General features: G+C 35.2%; 1 protein-coding gene across 8 annotated transcripts in view; it reads left to right on the forward strand.

Annotated features, from left to right (window-relative positions):
- The window catches only part of ATRNL1 (attractin like 1), a 518,966-nt gene that overhangs the window by 33,198 nt on the left and 463,545 nt on the right, over positions 1-22,223 (forward strand). For all 8 annotated transcript variants that reach the window (XM_026851052.1, XM_026851053.1, XM_026851055.1 and 5 more), the window contains exons 2-5: positions 10,828-10,911; positions 12,932-13,045; positions 14,307-14,435; positions 17,591-17,799. In XM_026851052.1, the coding sequence (XP_026706853.1) occupies positions 10,828-10,911; positions 12,932-13,045; positions 14,307-14,435; positions 17,591-17,799 (536 nt within the window). The remainder of the gene's footprint in view (positions 1-10,827; positions 10,912-12,931; positions 13,046-14,306; positions 14,436-17,590; positions 17,800-22,223) is intronic.

A 22,223-nucleotide genomic window follows, 5' to 3' on the forward strand; every position in this document is an offset into this window, starting at 1 on the left:
CAGAGTTGAAGTGAAAGAGATTAACAAAATAGTGTAAATAATATGTTAAAAAATACACTTAATCACGTTGCTTTTGGAAATGGAGGGCAGCCTTATAGAAAATAAAGCATAGAGAAAAGAGCTCTAGCAATTAAAGAAACTTAAACTGTAACTTTTTTTTTAAACACTAAGGATAACAGAAGGATAATGTGTTACTTATGGGTAATCTTAAAGTATCATGATCTGTTCAGGTACAGAATTTTTCTAAATGAAATAATAATTGTATAATGTGGTAGGATAAAAGTAATAGGACCACTTCAGTCTATCAGTGTGGTGTTGTTTTTTTTTTTTTTTCTTCTGTTATTTATTTCTTTATTATCTTGGCAACATTTGGCCTTAAAAAATAATTATTGGCTGAAATGAACATTGTAAAATGTTAGACCTCTGAGGTGTCTCCTTGCTTACAGTCAAATTCTGTTGTAATTCCTATTTGCTTCTAATAGTAGCTATCTATATGGTTACGTTAGAGAACTTTGGGACTGCAGTTAATATCCTTCTGAGTCAAGACTAGTCAGAGTTTTGAATATTTCAAAACTTACTCATTTTCTCAGGAAAAAAAAGAGTATCCATGACATGAAACCATGAGTGCAAGAAGCTCAGCCAATGAATCAGATAGATGGTCTGCTGCTTATTCAGGAATTATTTTTATAGAGCTTTCTTACCTTTTGTATTTTGTATCTACAGTAACACTTGTAGCCATAATTAAATAAGATGGTGATACAGGGAAATAGTTGATGTCTTGTGTTTTTATCAAATGTGAACTTGTTTGTTCTATCAATTCTTAACTTTAAGCATAGTGGCAGGCCTATTTATAGGCAGAATTTTGGATGACATCTATGAACTTGCCTGGTCATTTCTAACAGAGTAGGTGTCTGTCTCCTATGGCTCTGTCCAACCATGATAGTAAAATAGGAAATACCAAATGTGTGTATTATTCCAGGTGAGAGATGAAGCTACATTTGAAGTTTTATCCAGGTCAGTGGAGGATATTGTTCTATTTGCAGTATCTTTTAAAAGGCAGTGATTTCAGAGTTGAGTTGAAGAGGACCCCTGCCACCTGGAAAATATTGGCAAGTTTCAAACTGTGAATTGGTGTATCAATTCTGTAGAAAGTAAGAAGTTCACTGTTGAACTCTGTAGATTCTCAACTCAATTTTATAGAAACTTTCCGTAAATATTACATGTAAATACATCTGTGTAAAACAAGATAGCATAGAAACTTTTATAGTTGTTGATAACTTCTAAATGTTTGGGGGTGATACAGTATTTAGTAGTTTAGGTTTCTCAAAATGTAGCCTAACAGTCTTCCTCCCTTTCCCCCAAATGGAAAGGTTTGCATTTAGAAAGTATTTTCTGACTTCAGGTTAAACCTCAGGAAAACAGGTCAACCATTTTTCAGTAAAACTTGGGTATCTGTGTTAAACAATTAAGCTGTAATCTCTAAGAATCTGATTTATCTCACAGATGCAAAATCAGGTGCTTCTGAAGTCATATTAAAAGAAATAGTTTCTTGATGGATATCTATTATATTCATTAGAGGAGGAATAGTGGCACAATGAGAGATATAGGTAAGGAGCAGTTTTTCTGAAGATAATCCAAGTAATTTTTCAGAAGTCTTTGTGGTTTTCTTCTTGTCACACTATGTGAATATCGCCATTCAAAAAGGCTGAGAATCTGCTGAAGGATAATAATGGATTTAATGACAGATTTGAGAGCTGATTTATTTTTCCTTCCTGTCTCTTTCTTCAGTCAGCTTCCTAAAGTGTTTATCATGATGGCTGCACTCTGCTATTCTCCCTCGTACTGTATCAGAGTCTTCGCAGACCAGATTTTGTTAGGCTTTGCTGCCTGTCTTTTTTTTTTAAAGATTTGAGCCGTCTCAAAAATTGCTTCTCCTCTTGAAGTTCTGTTGTTCCAAAATCTGCATTCATTTACATAGTTATAAAAAATAAAGAAATACTTGGTAGAGAAAATGGTGTGTTTCTTTGCTTAGATTCAAGGCAGTAAGCACTTGGATTGTTTTTTAGATAGTTATGGCTTGTACTCACATATTTTAAAGGACATATGCATGTACTCTGAAGAACAATCTGAAGATAGAAGCCATCCTGACTTTTTCAAGACCCATGCTATGAAACTACACTTTCAGTAGTGTTATTTGCCCAATTTATGTATCAAGCTGTTAAATAGTCCAATCATTTATACAGTGAGAGAGATTGTGCATGTTCTTTACCTTGTCTCTTGGCCTCTGTTCATCCAAAATTCTGTTAACTCATTTTGGCAAAAAAACCCTTAAAATAAGAGCATTTTGACATATGTTATTGCTGGAAACTAATGGGAAAACTTCTCAACATTCAAAAAAAAGTAGAAAGCTGTCTTTTATAGACATGTCTTTCTTGGTCTTGATATTAAAACTGTGAGGAAGAGGAAATCCTTGTGTGTATGCACCTTTACTTTGCAGTGCTGATGTCTGGCAATGACCTAGTTTTAACAAACACAAAACCCAGCACTGTTGTAGTTGGTTGAATGACTTACGTTACAGTGTACAAAATTAATGCAAATGACCTTCTACATACGTGCACTTGAGTTCTAATTTTGGTAGTACTGACTTGTTAGTGTTTCCAAAAGTGAATGACTAATGAATATGAATAACAATTCAAAATCTGACGTAGTTAAGTAATGGAAATATGGCTGTTATGGAAAGTGTAGGAGTTTTAAGAAGAACTTTGTGATAAATATGCATAATTATAACTCTGTAATTTCTTATGGAGTCCATTGATTTTAGGTAGGATTTTTCACTATACAGTGTGGCCAGGAGTTACCATTTTTTTAAGCTTGTGCTTTTATCACAGAAACAAAAATAGATTGTTTTTTTTTTCTAATGAAAAAGTGATTATAAATGAAACTTCCCATGCAGCAAGTTCCAGATCATGCAAGCTGCATTGATCCCACATAGTACTGCCTGAAGAAAGTAGTACTGACAGAATTGGATTTGTATTTCTACACTTCAGTAGGCATCATTAACCCCAGTAAGATGAACAAGAGTAATATAGTTTTGATCCTTCTGTGGAGGAGTTTAGCAGTCACAGGAAATTACAGGTTGTATATCGGCATGTATAAAGGAAGTTTTTCTGCCCCTTAGATTCAGCAGAACTGGCTACATTAAGGACATTAAATGTTCTTCTCTGGTTGCTATGCTGGTCAGACTAAACCTGGAGTATGGTAGGTACCATTTTGAGATGTAGATGCATTAGAGAAATTCTAGAGGAGAGAAGTCTGGGGAAGGATGCATGAGAAATGCTAGATTAAATTCTTCATCTTGGAGAAGAAAAGCTTGAAGGCAGGTATTTGTAAAAGGTAATCAGAAAGAGGAAGGGAAATACCTGTATTCCAGGTCTGCTCTGAGTAGGACAGCAAGTAATATGTTTAAATTGAAGTTAAAAAAAAATTAGACATTTAGAAAAACTTTCTAATAATAAGGATAAGTCAGTACTAAAATAGATTGCCTAAGAAGATTGTAGACTTCTGTCATTGGAATTATTAAGAACAGATTAGACAAATAACTGTGAAGAAAGATTTCAGTATGGTTGATCCTGCCTTGGGATAGGTGTTGGGGTGTGTTGTAACTGAATGGCAATTTAAGTGGTTGTTTTTTTTTTTTTTTTAAAAAGTCAATTACCACCTAATACTGAGGAGGTAGAAGAAAATCCTTGGGTAGTCTCATACAGTATTTTCACAGTAATTTTAACTTACAATAGAATACACTTTGGTATTACCTTTAATGTTATTATATTAGTTTTATTTTCTGCATCTGGTTTGTCTACCAAGTCTTCATAAGACTGTGCCCACATTTGCTTATTTCTAGTCACTTTATAGATTCCCTTTTAAGTATCACAGTCACACATTCAGATACCCTATTCTAGCCTACCCTACCCTGTCATGGTCTGTGATCTGTGAATTTATTTATATAATCCTGTGCAGACTAAGGAAGGGAACAGATTTTTTTTTTTAAACCTTGATGCAAGTGTAAAATACGTTGCTTAACAGAGATGCCATGTAGAAAAGAACATCTACTTCGTTTTGGTATCCTTTCAGTTGTTTTTGAGACTATTACAAAAAAGTACTGTAGAATAACAGCCTTTTTCAGAAATAGTAAATGAGGAAACAAAAAGGAAACAAAACATCTGTTGGGAGTTGAAACTTAAATTCATATTTTGCAACAATCGAAGATTATATCCCTGCTAACTTTATTAAAAACGAACAAACAATTCTCAAAAAACCTAAAACCTAAACACTCAAGAAAAAAATAGATGTGCCACATATAACTATTAAGCTTCTTGAAATACGGAATATATTCTTATGGGGGAAAAATGTTTTATTGTAGTCTTCATTTTAGTGTTCTGGGATTTTGGGATTGTTTTGGAGCCTGTTTTTTTTTTTTTAAATAGTTGAAGGAACTGAATACTTGAATTAAGTAGTAGGAAAATTTTACAATAGAAACTGTTACATTGTCAATGGATAAAGTGGGGCATATATAAGAGCATGCCTTTGATTAGTTGACATGTGAAAAGTTGTTGTGAATGTCCTGTTTCTAAATATACATTCTTTTATTAATGCAAAGCAGGATGTAACAAGTGTAGGAGTGATTGGCATATGCAAATATTTTCTTAATGTATTAAACACTTATTCCTCTTAGTCATTGAAGAAAAATTAGAACTACAGTATGTTCAGTATATTCTGTTTTAATATACATTGGGGGGAAAAAATTAAACAACAACAAGATTCTACAATAAATGTAAAAATGCAGGAAAATAAGATACAAATACTTAAGGTATTTGTCAGGTGCCAATCAATGCTTTATGCTTGGAAAATAAAAATCTGGCAGTGAGTTTTTCAGATATTCCGTTGAAAAATAAAGACCTTAGTCTCTCACTTAAAATTTTGGTATGAGAAATGGCCTCTTGATCTCTTTATTTCCTTCTGGTATCACAGTGCTCACTGATTCTGGTTTGTTCTGTAAGATGGCCCCAATTTTAGTATTCTTCTTTCTTAATGTATTCATTTGATCTCATCAGGGATATGTGTTGTATTCCTGCTGTAAAGGTTAGGCACAAGATCTTGAGCTAGAAAGACTGCCCCTACTTGTATTTATGAAGGATTTGATCTTACAGCTTTGAAGCACAGTTATTGATTTTTATTTTTTTAATAAAACACATTTTCACAAAAGGTGGAAAGGAGAGGGAGCAAAATTTTGCAACAATGGAGAATAGTTCTTGACTGACATACAAATACTGATATTGAGATGAATCTTTGTAGCAAAATATGCTCTGTATATCTTATTCAGATATATCTGAAGTAGGAATTGCAAAGTAATCCAACATTTCATAAAATTCTGACACTAATATAGAGATAAATGAACCTCTTTATAACCCCCTCTTTTATTTAACAGTGAATATTTGTAGTATTATGAGTGGGCTTTATGCTTTGTTTGTGCTAATGCACATGTGTTATAAATCAGACCTCTGTCTGTCTACCAGCAGTTTTGTGGATCTCCATGTTCTGCTGATTACAGAAAATACCCAGTGACTTCTCTGGTTTAAATTAGTTGCCCTTTCTGAAAGATTTGATGATACTCTTCTTTTACAAGAAGACACGGGAGATGACATGACTGCGTTTTTCACAGATTTATAAATATTACAGTCAGAAAGGCCCATTTTAATAACCTGCTCTGTTTTAGGTATTGCAGGCTGTAGATTTCAACTGACTACTCCTTCATTTTCGACCAATAATTTTAAACTTAACTAGAACATACTTTTCTCTTGGAATGCATCAGTCTTGATTTAAAATCTCTGCCGTGGTAAAAATAGAATTTACAGTGGTAACATTTAACTCAATTATATTTGCCATTATTTTATAACAGTGGTAATACTCCAAGGGAATATAGTTCTCTATGGCATGTTTCATTTGCCCTGTGTTGGTTTCAGCCTTTATCCCCTGAGTTTCTGGTATATGTCTGTTATGTGGCACTATAGGTTGTTCCATCTATCTTTCACATAAGCTATTACTGACTAATTAGCTCAGTGAGTGACTAATCTGTCACTGATGCTTCTGCATGTCTTTAATTCTGCTGTGCAGCATCCTGACTTCTTTCTATGATCTGGTAGATCTCTTTTACAGTATACAGAAAAGAGAAATGTTCTCTTGGCATGCGTCTCTAATTCTTTATAGGTTTTGATTATAACCCTGCCAACTAAAAAAATATTGTTGTGTTTATGAGAGCAGGCGTGCAATTTGAAATGCCAAAATAAAACATCAGCTGCTCCCCTGTGCATTCTGTTTAGAAAGCTGGAGTCTAGGTGTGATAAACCTGTGGTTCTTAAGCAGGCCACAAAAATAGTTCTGGCTGTCTCCTCATCCCTGAAGATTTCTCAGCAGTGAACAGGGAGTGGGGTGCAGTATGTAGGCATCATTCTGGCTTTTCCACTTCTGTGACTAAAGCTCGTAGTCATGTTGGCTCATCTGGATTTTAATTGTTTGACAGGATCACTGTTAATTACAGAGTGAAGCTATGTCCACAAATACCTGGTGTTACATGATAGAGATTATTGCTCTTGATTTGGTAAGAGGTTATGTGAGAGTAGTACTGCTTATCTGTGTCTTATTTATGGGATTTGGGATTTGAGAATGTTTGGAAAGAAAAATGATACAGAGAAGCTCTTGGTATGACTCAAGAAACTTAAAGTAATACCACTCTTATGCTGAGAACATTTAAGAGAACAGTCTTTTTATCTTACCATTTTTCACAACTCTTGTTACAAAGCAATGTCATGCTGCTCTTTACATTTTTCAGCAAAGTGCAATAGCTGCTGCAAAGGCTATCTACTCTTCTAAAAGAAATTATTTATCAAAAAATTATCAGCCTAGGTGGAAAGGGAAATTTTTTGCACTCTACTGGTGCCAAAGGGCTGACCTAATAAAACCAACTCGCTTAAGTCACCTCTATTGCATTATGCAGCTACTAAAGGCGGCAATGGTCATGACTGAAAATGAATACTTATGATATTTCACATTTCTTGCAGCTAAATAAATATTCTGTGACTTGCTATATAGGACTTTACATCTGTATATAACCATATGACAGCACAAAAAGTATTTTGGTTGGAATTTTATGCATTACTGCCTTCTAAAAAAAAAAAAAAAAAAGCCTTCATCTTAGTGCACACTCAGACATGGGATCTGCTCCAATAACCAGCTTTACTAAGGTTCAACCGTGAATACTAGCTTAATTTTAAAATCAGTGATGTACAACTTAGACTGCTAAGTTGTAAGTTCATATGTTGTTCAGAACTGTCCAAACAATATAAATAATAATAGATAATATATTTAATAAATCTATTTCTCCTGTATATGAACAGGAAAGTATGCCTTTAGGTAAAGTTGGTATTTCTCCACAAAAGTATTATGGACTTAAACTGCATGTGTCTTTTGCTTTCTTCTAGCAAAAGTATTCTGTGGCCAGGCACTGAATCCCATGGGCGCACCTGGCAGCAGCATGGTTAGCCTTTCCCCATGGCCATTGCTGCGGCTTCTCCCCTGTGCAGCAGGGAGGGGTGGGAGTTACCAGTTGTGCCTCATCATTCATTGCTTTGCTTTTGAGCTGCACCAGTGTCCTGCTTTTGGCTGGGACAGAGTTAACTTTCTTCCTAGTAACTGGTAGAGTGATGTATTTTAGGTTTAGTATGAGAATAATGTTGATAACACCCTGATGTTTTAGTTGTTGCTAAGTAGGGCTTATCCTAAGTCCAGGATTTTTCAGTTTCCCATGCTCTGCCAGCCAGGAGGTGTAGAAGTTGGGAGGGCACACAGCTGAGACAGCTGATCCCAACTGACCACAGGGATATCCCGGACCATACAGCATCATGCTCAGCATATAAAGCTGGGGGAAGAAGGATGAAGGGTAGGAAGTTTGGAGTGTTGGTGTTTGTTTTCCCAAATCACCATTACACATGATGGAGTCTGGCTTTCCAGGGCATTGAATTCCTTGGTTTACTTTGCTTGTGTGTGGTTTTTGCTTTACCCGTTAAACTGTCTTTTATCTCAATCCACGAGTTTTCTCACTCTTACTCTTCTGATTCTCTCCCCATCCCACCATGGGGGCAGTGAGTAAACGGCTGTGTGGGGCTTAGTTGCTGGCTGGTGTTAAACCACGACAAACAGGGTTTGTATGGCACCTAGCAGGAACCACTGCTTCTGGGGAGTGGTGTACTGCAGCATTTAAACCAGCAAAACATATTAGCTTTTTAGGGACATTTTTTCTCGTCTGTCAGCTGTCTGAAGTATATGGTTGTTGTTTGTGTTTTTTTTTTTTTTTTTTTTTTTTCTCCCAGTCTTTTGCTCATGTTACCAGCTGTTTATCTGCTTTTCTTCTTTTTATTCAGAAACATAAAATATGTTATTGATACTGCTTTTATGCCTTGAAAATGTTTTGAAGTACATTTATTTGGATAGCTCCCCATATTAGAAAGCTTTATCCCATTTCATCAAAAGGAAATGGCAAGTAAAAAAAAAAAATCTTCATTCAAACCACTAATAATTTTAACTAAGCAGCTTACAAACTGATGCTAGTTCTTACAGGAGAGGTGAAGGAACTTGCTTAAATACCTGAGAGTTTTCAGACTGTCTCATAAATGCTTCTTCCTTTCTCCTTTTTTTACTTCCTTTACACGTGTTTATAGCTTTATGTTTAGAATTGCAGACCTTTGTTATTAAGTGTACATTTAGTGTTTGATATGAGTTCAAATGTAAAAAACGTGAAGTAGATGTGGTAGTGAATAGTTTTAAAATTGGCGTGTACAGCTCCAAAGATAGTAGGATAGCAGATACTGAATTCCTGTTCAGCTAGACTCCTGGTGAGAAAATTTAGCTGTAACTTGGTCAGCTTGTTCAACATTGCCTCTGGGCTTAGATCTAGTGTATTGATTTATTAAAAAGACTGCAACAAAACAGAAATACCCAACTGCTTCTTTTATCTTATTCAGTGATGATTATCTTTCCACACTATGGTGGAAGAAATGAGCATTTCTCATTATGCATTTATATTCGTTATCGTTGTTGTAACATTTTATAGAGTAGGATGGTCAGTGTTCACAGTGGAGCAAGGCCACCAGGGATGTGTGTTAACGAATGAACTGCAGAATATTATTGTAAAAGGTACAGAAAATGGCGTAAATAGTGAAGCTAGTGTGCTGAAGATACTGAGCTCTTTCAGAAAGCTTTTATGGTAAAAGATTATTGAATTTCATCTGCTATTTTATCACTCTGTATAGATTAATTGAAGTAATATATATGAACAGAGGAAAAAGATTCCATTTCTACATTAAATGAATTTCTATATGTAATGAATCTTGAACTATCATCACTCAGAAAAGAGTTATAGCAGCTAGTTGTGTTTAAAATGTCAGCATAGCAATTATTGAAAGAGCAAATAAAATGTTAGGGTGGGAATAGAGAACAAAGTGGAAATCATTATTATGCTGCTGTACACATTCATGGTGCACTTGCATCTTGAATATGATATGCTCATCTGTGTTGATCTCAGAAAGAATATAGGAGACTAGAAAAGATATATTAAATACTTGGTGTGGGAATGATCAAATGTAGTTATTCTATATGATCAACTACTAAAATGAGCAAGGATTTCTCAGGTTGGAAAAGGGACCGTGGAGTGAAGGGAGGGAAACAACACTGGCTGTTACATTTTGAGTGGAATAAAGCATGTGAACAGGTTACTGTTCTTCATCTCATCCAATACTAGAACTAAGAATGTCAGATGAAGTTGCCAAGAGGTAGGCTCAGGACAAAAACAGTTGAGATGTCTCTTCATATATATGTGGAAATTATTCCTGCAGGAGGTTCTAGATGCTGCAAGTTTACATGAGTTTACATGGGAAAACTACTAGGAGAAACATTTACTTGAATCCAAGACAAAGGCACAACCTCTGGCTGAGGATGTCCCTGAGCTGCAAGTGGAAGTTTGTGTAACTCTGTGGGGAGTACCTGTAGGGATTCAAATGCTTTTGTGGGTATCCACTGTAGGCCACTGTCAGAGACAGGGTACTGGGATACATCAGCATTTTTGTCTGACCTTTTACAGCTCTTTGTATGCATTTTATTTAGTTTCTGTGTATTCCAGGGTTGTTCTGCTTTTCCGTGTCTAATCACTGACCAGGAATAAGAGAGGGACAGGCTGGCAGATATGGTTATTTAAATTTATAATCTATACCTTAATTTCTTTTGATCTAGAACGGTTTTCCCACTGCTGCTGTGATCTAATTTCAGAAGTAAGATGTAAGACAATGGCAAAAGAAACAAACAAACAAACCAAAATACCTTTAAACAAAAAAACCCCTTTACATTGGCTTGGATCCATTTTGTGTGAAGGATAATTTGAACTATGTGTAGTATTTGCTTGCTACTGGACTAGAAAAATTAGAAATCTTGTGACTGCTTAGGGGAAGAAAGAAAATCAATGATATAGAATAATCAGGATTCTAGTTTTTATGAGTAAAAATAGTGTGACAACAAATACAAAGAGACACTCAACACTTTCCTCTACCCCTGGACTTCACAGAATCACAGAATTGTCTAGGTTGGAAAAGACGTTGAGTATCATCCAGACCAACCATTAACCTAACATTTATTTCCATCCAGGAAGAATCTATTGGTATGTTGATGATGTGTATTCTGTTGTGTTGTCTCTGGTTTACTATGGCATTGTTTTTTCTCTTGTAGGTTAACAGAACCTTCTGGATATTTAACAGATGGACCAATAAATTATAAATATAAAACTAAATGTACATGGTTAATTGAAGGATAGTAAGTATTTATTTTCATGCTTAAGTTTTTTGACAGTTTGGTACTGTGTATTCCTGTGTATTCCAGAGATCTAAAGAACTTCTCAAGTAGGAACTGCATCTGGATACAATATAAACAGTTTTGGGGGGTTTTGTTTAAATGTTATAGAGATTAAAAAATTGAAGTAGGATTTTCAGCACTGCTCAGTTGGCCAAATTCCATTCCCGTTCAAATTGCTGGCAAAAGTTAGGCTGACATTGGAATTTGGCCAGTGCTGCAAGCTCTCAAAACCCTGTGATAAATATGTTGCCTGTTTGAGTACCTTTACATAAGTTCCAAATGTGATTACAGAATCCTATTATTTAAGTCATTGTCTTATTTATCTTAATTAACTCAGTGATAAATCAGGAATGGCTTCAAGTACAGAATGCTTCCACTCTAATGATAATTTTTGTTTTGTGTGGCTCAGAAGTTAGTCCTTCTATAAAGTATTTTCTTTTGAATTCTGATTTTCCTCATGCACTTAATTTTAAAATCATATTGTGCTCGTAGTTTCTATAGTTCAGATATTTCATATCTGTTGCTATTTTTTTTCAGTTTATGCATCACAGAACCACACAGACCCACACAAAGAAATAATGAGACACGTGCAGTAGTATGGCTAACTAACAAATTGGTGCCTTTGACAGACTTTAGTGGGACTCTTTTCCCAAGGCTATGGGTCAGGATTTTGCTGAAGAATGTAGTTGGGTCGAAATTCTACTAATATTCTAGAAGAAAATTACATCCTTCTGTTTTTCTATATTGTCATGATCTCAATTACATTAGATGTCATCTTTGTCACTGCAGTTCAGTAATGAACTATGATCTAATTTTGGTCTGCTCATATGCAGATAGTAATTTAAACACAACAGCAATGAAGTTATGAGTAGTTTGCAAAATCATTCAAGTAGAAACGTCTTTAAGCAGAATTGGATGATTAGGCTATAGCTGAATATCTTTCTTACATAGTTAGCTCGGGTAAAAAGAGAAGTCTAGCTCAGGAATATTTGCACTGCACTACACTAGGCTAAAGTGGAAACATGCCTCAGGACTGTACACAAACTCTGCTTTGAAGTTGGTCTTCACTCTGTTCCTCCTCTTTGCAGGAGATGGTGGAGTGGGTAGCTGGAGGAAACAATATGCTGTACAATATGTGGAAGAGTAATGCAACCCAGTAACATAGTGCAAAATGTCAACACACAAGGAAGTCACATATGTATAAAATACTCCCTCTTAAAAAATGAACAAAGAGCTCTTTCCAAATGATCTCTCACAAAAAACCCCCCATATGTTTTCCAAACTGACAAACTGCATCCAGGCCTGTCAGTGGGGGGGGGGGAAACCTAAAGTGAAATAAAAGAAATTAATCAGCATGTTGCATGGAATGTATTTAGGAGTCTGCTAATTTGGTGATATGAGAAAATTCCCCTTTCAGAAATCTTACAGTCCTCATTTGGATCTCTACCAAAAAGTGGTAAAATCTGATTCTCAGGTGTTGGGGGAAATTATATCTTGCACTAATATTGCTTGCTATTTTAAATTTTTGTGTTAAGATTTTTATTTTCAGTAACTGATATATTATTGGAATGAGGAAGTGAAGATGTGTAGGTGATTTGTCTTGAAAAACTTAAACCTCATAGTACTGACACTGTGAAGTAAAGCGTGTTGAATTCCCATACTGAAATGGGATACTTTCAATTCTCTGAATTCATAGTTTTGAATACTGATAAAACCTGGTGAATTTAAGTCTCTTGTTAATTTTGAGGATTATTAGATTTGGACTGAAGACGTTATTTTTAAAGTTTTCTGAGATAAAGTGAAATATTTGCTTGCCCTGAATTTTGTTATTTAACGGTTTGAAATGTTTAGTTAGTACTCAGAATGTATTAATAGTTACGCTGTCATGATCAATTTTTCTGTAAATTCTTTATCTTACAAGCTCAATATTTCTGTAAATAATTTTTTATATTAATGTTTGGTGTGTTTGTTTTTTTTTCAGCCCAAATGCAATACTAAGATTAAGATTTAATCACTTTGCCACAGAATGTAGTTGGGACCATATGTATGTGTATGATGGAGATTCAATATATGCACCTTTAATAGCTGTATTTAGGTGAGTGTATTTATTAGCCTTTTAGTACAAGTAGTCATGTATGGACATTTTTGGTTTGCAGGGGGGGAAAAAAAAACCCCAACATTAGAGACTTTCCCTACCTTTCTGTTAAAGTTTTAGGAAACATTCCAGAAAGAATACGCTATGCAAGGGGGCTATAGTTTATTAGAGAGAAGGCACAGGATCCTAATCCTCTGAAGTCAGTAAAAATTTATTCTTTGGATATCCATTGAGTACAAAGCTGTATTGAAAAAAAACCAAAACCAGCCCCCCATGCATATATACACACACGGTCTGTGGCGCAGAAACTGTACTTCATTTTCTGTTAAGAAATATTGATTATGCTGCTGATGGTTAGGAAATACTAATTACGTAAATGATAGTGCTTTCTCCTAAGAGAACTACTCTCAGGTCATTCCTCCTTCCTGCCCAGCTACAGCAATCTACACCTCCTCTGCTAATTCTTCTGAATTTGTTACATAATTTGTTGGTGGTTTTCTTTTTTACCCCCCAAACTTGTAGTTGTTAAATGTGTCTGGCTATTATTCAGTACCTGAATTGCAGCATAAACGGAAAGAAAGAAAGGTTGCTCTTCCTGTGTTCTTTGCTTCAAATGTCTTCCAGTTTATTGATTATCAGTTTTTTCCTTAGGAATCTTATAACTTTTAATTTATATTTGTGATGTGGCACTTTTTGATCCTTTATCTCAGTACTTTTATATATTGCTTTTTTTCCTACCTCAGTCTTCATAAGACTGATATCTTTAACATCTTTCTGAAGTTTAAAAAAAGTATTTTAATTTCCATTGAAAATTGCCTTTTCATGGAGATTAGTTAATTATCATACTTTCCAGGTTTGAAATTATTTAATACGATAAATTTCTAAAGATGCAAATATTAAGTGGAAATAAAATTTATGCTGAAAGTGAGTATTAAGCACCTATCTGAAGGATATATGTATTTTTTTCAAAGCTAAAATAAATTTATACTCATGGTGCATGCACCCTCAGAATAACCTGATGTGTAATTTTGCATTACTGTGTGAGGGAGAAGGTGTTTTGCTTTATTTTCCTGGAAGACCCTACCTTACCTTGCAGAAGTACGGGCAAGTTTTATACACTTTTTATTATTTGTTTTTTGAAAGAAGTATTTAAATGAGATTTATGAATTATCTATGTAATTAACAACCAGAATAGCTAACATATTTTCCTATTTTGTTTCCTCTCCCAAAGACTGATTAAAAACATCATTTTCTTTTACAGTGGTCTAATAGTCCCTGAAGTACGTGGAAATGAAACTGTTCCTGAAGTAGTTACTACATCTGGCTATGCATTGCTACACTTCTTTAGTGATGCTGCTTATAACCTAACTGGTTTTAACATTTTTTACTCGTAAGTATATTTTAATAAGTAATTACTTTGTTAATTAGCCTATCATTTCTTTCAGGAGAATAACCCAGGGAAAGTGTTTATCTATTGATTTTATTAATAATCTTAGCAAAAAAAAAAAAAAAAAAAAAAAAAAAAAAGAAAATGAGATAAATATGTTCTGAGTGAAGCCACATGGCCATTCCAAGAGTGTGTTTTTCCTGTGCCATATGGAACTAGAATGCATCCCTTCCAGTATTTATCTGACACATGTAGTTGTCTCATGGAATAGAAGGGAGGTTATATCTGCTGTCATATCAATTCCCTTTTCTTGTACTAGAATCGTCTGTTGCTTGATATTTTTTTTTTCTCCTGAATGGACTTCTATGTCTTTTGAAACAGCCTACTTTCATTTCTGTGCCAGCTGTGAGGGTTTTATTCCATTTCTTCTCTACTTCTTGGGTACTTTTCCCTCCTGTTGCCCATCTCAGTCTGCATTCTGCCTTCATAGTTCTTATCTGCACTGACTGTCTTAGTTTCTCTGATGGCAGTCTAATCTGATATTACTATGCTTGCTTTCCTCCAGTCTGCTTTTCTGTGTCAGCAGCTCTAAAGATGCATTCAATGGACCCGAGTCTCTTCCTTCTTACATGCACCAGCTGTTGATTGCAACTTCTGTCTCAGTTGGGACATGATTGTGACACATAATGTGACATCTCTTTATACTGGATACTTTAGTTCAAGGAGGGATTGCTTGGTCCTGTCGGACCTCTTTTTCACGTGATAGTTTTCCCATGATTGAAGATATTTTTGTTCCTTTCCATTAATTCAGATTCTGAAATACCAATATTTGGTACGTGGTGGCCAACACTGCACATGAAATGTGAATGTACATGTAATATTTTTGTCATATTCTTCATTTAATTTAAAATTGCTGTTTGTGCCTCTGACCATAGCTCTACTCTTGACAGAGGTCTTTATTAAATTTTCTATAGAAAGGTTGTTTCTATAATTGGTGGTGGTTTGCCTACCTTTTACCAGATAATAAATAGCTGTTCAGAGTTTGGGAAATCTCACTAAGTATGTTGTATTGGAAATGACAGTCTAGAAGACTGTGTATTTTTAATTTTTGTCAGTTGACATCAGTAAAATGCAATCACCTGGCAGACTTCTCTACTGTAATTAGATAAATTTTTTCAGTTATCTCTGAAGCTTTTATTGCACGTTTGTGTTTGTCTTGGGAGCAAATGGCAATATGACATGGCAGTCTTAAGAAATGAGTGTAAGTACTCTGCATTCTTTTATAACTTGGTAATGTGGTGCATGCTACATATCATTACCTAATTTTTTGGAAGATTTAAAATAAATGAAAAAACCTGCCAGTTTTTAATTCCATTACATACAAAACTCAGTTTTAGGTACTCTGTTCTTCTGTTTCTTCTATTACAATGGATACTTGTAATTTTTTTTTTAATAATCCAATGGTAACTTTCTTTATGATAAAAGAAGTACCTATGATTGTTATTTATGGCTGCATTAACTTTTTTCTGTCACGTCTGTTAACCCTCTTCCTTGGTTTGGTAACCTCAAAGTAGTTTTTTAACTTAATCTTTGACTTCATCTCGATGGACCACTTGTATTCCGTTATTTTGGGGAAGACATTAGCACAATATCTGTTACTAAAATGCCATTCTAGTTGCGAACAACAGTATTGCGAACAACTTCAGAATTTTCTGAGTAAATTTTGTGTTCCTTGGAGTCAGGTAACCTGCTTCCAACTCTGCTGCTCCAGTTTTTCCTTGTTCCGTTTGAATCCTCAATGAACCTGTTGGAGTAGGAATATGTCTACTTTTAAACTGATACCTCTATTGCTGGAAAGACTTAAATGTTCACCTTCACACAGAACACCCTCCTGGTGAAGTCAGAGGGAGAGGTTCCTCACTCCTGTGGTACAGAGCAATTAATATATCAGTGGTTTTAATGCCGTTTGTGTTACAAGGCAACACCCACAGGATGCTTTCAGTTCAAAATTTTCTTTTTTGGTGATGTAACAGAATCAATCCTCTGAGGTGTGAGTCTTCAGAAAATGAAATCATGTCTACTGACTGTCCTACCACAAATACATTTGGCCAAAGGCCGGACTTGAACAATTCCTCACTGACTTTTTCAGTTCCTTCTTCCTTTGGTAAGAACGAGGAAGGCTATGAACAGTATCTAGCTCTCATATCTACAGGGAGCAATCTGTATTATCAGGGGTTTGTAGTAACAGTTTATTCTGAATTTCAATCCAACCCAAGTAATCAAAAAAGGTTTTGAATCCTTTTTGGACTTCATCAGGTACATACTGCCTGAAATTCTGTTCTTGGAAACTCTTGGACCCACATCAACGTCCTCCATCCCTCCTCGCCTCCAAGGAGTTGCCTGCATTTCTGGAATCAGTTTGCATAATTTTGCAGTCCTGTTGCCTGTGATCTCAGTGCTTGGTAGGGCGTATCACAGAAATGCTAACTCCCATAAGAGTCACAGACTTCTTTCAGCCTAATCTTTCATCTTTTTGCATCTCTGACTGCAGTTAAGGAGGCAAGGTTAAGGTGCCTCTATTATTAAGGATTCAAAGCATGAAGTGCTACCTGTAAGTAGTTTCAGGATATTTGCCATCTTGTATTTTTTTCCTGACTAGTTTTTTTCCAATTTTATTCCCCTCAGATGTTAGACAAGCTGTATTATAGCATGGACCAAAGCCACTCAGGAAAACCTTTTAACCGTGTGCCTGTGATGCAGACTTTAAGGGTTATGGTTCACAGTTGCTTCCATTGTGGATGTTCCTAGAGATAATAAGCATTTGAAGGGACTGACTAGGGTGTTGATACTGGAACATAAGAAAAAATACACAGTGATCTGTCCAGGAAGGGCCTGTCCTTCTACTTAATGTCAATATTCTTGTTATAGTACAAGGTGTTTGATCCTGACTGCGTCACAGACTTTGTATGTAAGCCTGGATGAACACCTCTTCAGCTCAGTTGCCTGTAAAATCATCATTAAGCTTGTGTTTTATCAGTACATAGAAATTTTTCTGGAAAAAAAAATACTTTAATAAATACTGTTGTAATACTGTCAGATAAAGCCACTGTCATCAACACTTGGCTTGTCATTTCCCTTATTTTGCATATTTTTTTCAGAATGAATTCTTGTCCTAATAACTGCTCAGAACATGGAAAGTGTACAACCAGTATGTCCGTACCAAGCCGGGTGTACTGTGAGTGTGACAAGTACTGGAAAGGAGAAGCCTGTGATATTCCATACTGTAAAGCCAACTGTGGCAGTCCAGATCATGGGTACTGTGATTTGACAGGCGAGAAGCTGTGTGTCTGCAATGATAGCTGGCAAGGTAAGGTTTTGTTATTTGGAATCAAGTTAATCTTTAAAAAAGATCTGCTTTTAATCCATCCCATCTAGTATGCACATTAGCATCTTTGATGAATACACACTAATGAAAAAATGATTTGTGGAGTAAACGTCCATGTGGACCTAGTTCTGCATATTTTAATACCATAAAAGACTCACAGCTTTGTTATTTTCTGTCTGAACACAGTGTGGAAATATCTGACCTAAACTTTCTTGTGGTGGTCATTCTTCTTTCTGAATTGGTAATTTGAAAAAATAATTGCAGGAATTACTCGAGTTGTGAGCACTACTGAAGACTAAGTTCCTCCATAGCCTAATTTACTACTTGTTAATTGCTTTAATGTCTAGATAGATTTGATTTTTTTCCCTACCCTTTCTTAATGCCACATCATTACATCATATTTTGAGTGCTTCCTGAAGTAAGTATTCACTGTCTGGTTTTTCGGTGTGTATTATTTGTATAGCCTCTCAATGAGAAAGGAAGGTAAGCTCTCTTGTTACGATGATACAAGAATGTTTATGTGGACACGTACAGTGGATTAATGGATGTACTGTGAACATGTGCTGTAGTTTTGTTCCCAGTACCATAAATAATTTTCTTATTACTAATATCCTAAATCTTAATCCTAAATCCTTAAGATTTCTTAAGATTCTAAATGTTTAATTCACTAGCTATAATTACACCAGATGTTTGTCAAATTTTTTCTTTTTATCATTTACCACTCCTATTAGAAGTCTCAATTGGATTAGCTTGCTATGTATTGAAATTGCCATTTTTCTCTTAAAAGAAATATTAAACCACCTCCAAATTACTTGGCTGGTGTGCCCTCTTCCCATTACTTCCTGCCTCTACTTTTGTTTTATTGCTGTTTCTTTTTGCACATCGAAGGAAATGACTTTACTCCTATTAGCTGTCACACTTAGACCAAAGACACCATGAGATTTAATACATTTTTGTTCTTAATAATTAATGAAGTTGTTCATTAAAAGGCAGTCAGGGCACCCTCAGAAAGGAAGTGGGTTAGCAATATGGTCATTGAATGGAAACAGTGCAGACTTGTTACTGAGTCATTTAGAACCTCGCGTGATTGTAGTGCACAAAAAAAGATCCTGAAAGCTCAGTCGCTGTAAGGAAGTTGTGAATAGAACTTGCAGCAAGAATATCACCCTCTTATTTGTGCATTGATTCCTTGCAATTTCAAATTGCTGGGTACAAAATGGGGAAAAGTCACAAATCTTTGGAAACACTTTTTAGGCTATACCTTCATTTACAGTGCTATGATCTTCATTAGAATTTTAGAGCAAAAAATAAAACTAGAAGTATGTCACTGTTAATACCTTCTTTTCATCTAGCTTTTCTGGGCATACTAGCTTCCTGTTCTTTCCTACAGTAGGTAGGATTATATAGAGATAACTTGCTTCGTTATTCCTTGGAACCAACATAGATTTCAATTAATTTTTTCTTTTTAAATTAAGTGATAGATGAGATGGCTTGGATACATAATTGCTTTTCCTTATTAAATACAAACCAATACCAAACTTTCCTTAAGCTCTCTGGGAGACTGCTTGCTTCTCTGTTCTAGTTATTTATTTATTTGCATCTATGTAGTCTATAGTTTCTAAAGTGGCAGTATTTCCTATGTAGGTTATTTGCAATGCTGGAATCATAAAGGCTTCTATTTGTTTTAGTACTCCTGCTGTCCACAGAGGTTTTTCTTGTACTTGGTAATTCAAACCAAGTGGCTTAAGTAGGGTCTTGACTTTTGCTTTGTTTTTCATGTTTTGTGGGTTTTTTTGAGTGTGTTTATTCCCTAAATTAAAAAACCCCCACTGAACTGTATTGACTGAGATGTGCAATAAATAAAATCCATGGTTCAGAATATACAAGTGTTTAATACTTTACAATGCGTGGGGTTTCTTTCTTTTACAATGGTGACATCTTGTGGATGCTGTGGAAGAAGCATCTCTGAAGAAAATTTCACATTTAAAACAAGTATTCTAAGAAATGAGAACACTGTATTCTTTGGGATAGAATAATTCTTTTGAGTAGAAAGTAGGGTCCTCTCGTTATTAGGTTTGTTTTGTGGAAGAAAGGTCTTGTATGACTAGGAGCTAACTGCAAATATCTACAAGTATAGAATAAAGCCATGACAATAAAAATGTTTAGATTTGGAAAGCAAAAAATCTAGTATAAGTAATCATTTTATTTAAAACAAAAAGTACATTTAATATTGTTAAAGGTACTTTTTGTTAAAAATAGTATTTATTTTTAATAATGCTAATAATATTTAATAATTTCTTGAGGTGACCGTTTTCAGAAGTACATACAGGAAGAAAATTTATTTACTTGAAATCTGGTTAATTAAAATTATTGAGGCAACATAAAGGAGGATGAAGTTTTTTCTGAAGAGTGATTCCTTTTGAGTTCTACATGCTATTATGCTGTCCCATTCTTGTTGATCTGTCTTGATATTCTAAAGCAGAATGTATTGATGCCTGCTGATACAGGCTGGGGATGTAACTCAGGGAGGGGAAAAAAGATGCCTTAAAACCGCCAACTTGCTCTCTTTTGCTTGACACAGGTAAAAAAGAAATGAGGACTTGGCTGAGACAAAAGTGGTGGCTCTTGCACTATTTGACTTGTGTAAGAAGTTGAAAAAGATAGTTTATAGTAAGATGCTACCTTCTGCTGAATATGTGTTTACAGACAGCAAATCCTCTTTGATGCCAGGAATACTGTCTTGAACTGTCTTAGGCTGTAAATGAGCAGAGGATATTTCAAAACATTTGACTTCTGTAATGGGTTTAAAAATTCAGGATGACTAGGATTGTAAACAATTCCACATTCTTAAAAGGGTTAAGCAGACTATCTCTGGACATGCTGAAAATCTTTTGAACTACTATGAATACGTTGTATGCTTTTTAAAAGTAGTATTGGAGATCTTGTTGATAGTAATGTTCTTTGATTTCTTTAAGGAGCTTGATTTAATACCATGTAAGGGAAATAATTAGCCTGCCACATATTAAATATGTTAAAACTGTTTTACAGAAGGAATTTAAAATATAGCTACATGTAAAATATGCCCAGGCCAAGTGCTTAATTGGAGAATTTTCCAGTGGTGTCTTATGTTAAACAACATTTTATAAAAGATCTCAATGATTACATATAACTTTTCCTGGACTCACTGTGTGGTAAAGAAAGGAAGTTAGTCTCATTTTTAAGAGCTATAAATCGTTCAGTTTGAAATCATAATTTAGAAAATTGTCAATATCACTTAACGTAAACTGGTCTAGGAACAAAGACGGCAGGTTGTGTCAGCAAAAGAAATGCTGTCTTAGAAAGCAGTGTTTGTTAGAAGACTTACAAATTACTGTAGGTAATAATTTCTATGTGAGGAATTTTGAGTAGAGAGGAAGTGACATTTTCTCTGTGGTAGGCATTTGAGAGAGAACACTGGATTATAGTGCCCAGGTTGGGGATCAGCACTTTAGGGAGGGATGTAAATACTGGCAAGAACCCAAGTCATGCCAGAAAATGGATATGCTCACTAGGAAATAATCTTGTGATGGGGAGACTAAGAAGTTAGTGGTGACTACTGCTTAGTGGGAGTCCCACATGAGAGCTCCTGTGCTTCCAGTATGCTTCCTCTCCCTTGTCCAGTGTGATGTGGGGATGCTCTTGGTGCTGGTACCTTTTGTACTGGGTTCAGGTGGGAAAGAGAGTTGAAGACTGTTGAATTTAAGAGAAACTTTATTAGTACTTTGATCATTGAACATTAATACTACAAGTAAAAAGGGGGTCTGCTAGGGGGGAATTATAGGGTGATCCTCTTTGACAGGATCAGTAGGTACCTTTGCAGCAAATCTGATCCTCAACATATACTTTGTTTTGGACTGCATTGTGAGGTGGTTTAAAAACACAGTAACTGAAGTCCTTTTAGATGAAACTACACCTGAAGATGAGCTCCAGGATTGCATATAATATACACCAGTCACAAACAGCATTCAGTCCTAGAGATCAGATATAGACTAAAGTTGAAACACCAGCAAAAATTCCAGAGTGTGTATGGTTAGTTGTTTCTCCCTACAGATCTAGCAGATAGAGATGTAGCGGAAGACCAGATTCTGATTAACGTTGAAATATATCTATTAGCAATTCAGGCAGCTTGAATTTTACATCTTTCTAGGGAAAAAATGAGCTATTTCTCCTTACATAAGTAAGGAGAAAAGTAAACAATGGAAGTATAAAAGCAGTGCTATGACTACTGCGGTGTAAAATTCAGTATTTTGCCTTGCTCATTATGATGGTATTTATTCTAACAGCATCTTGATTATGGTCAGAACTAGTATGTCAATGTGTGTCCACAGCTGACTTCAGTTAGTCCTTTCAGGATAATCTGGGTTGAG

Source organism: Athene cunicularia, assembly GCF_003259725.1.
Source record: "Athene cunicularia isolate RWA chromosome 6 unlocalized genomic scaffold, athCun1 chr6_part1, whole genome shotgun sequence".
Lineage (NCBI taxonomy): Eukaryota > Metazoa > Chordata > Aves > Strigiformes > Strigidae > Athene > Athene cunicularia.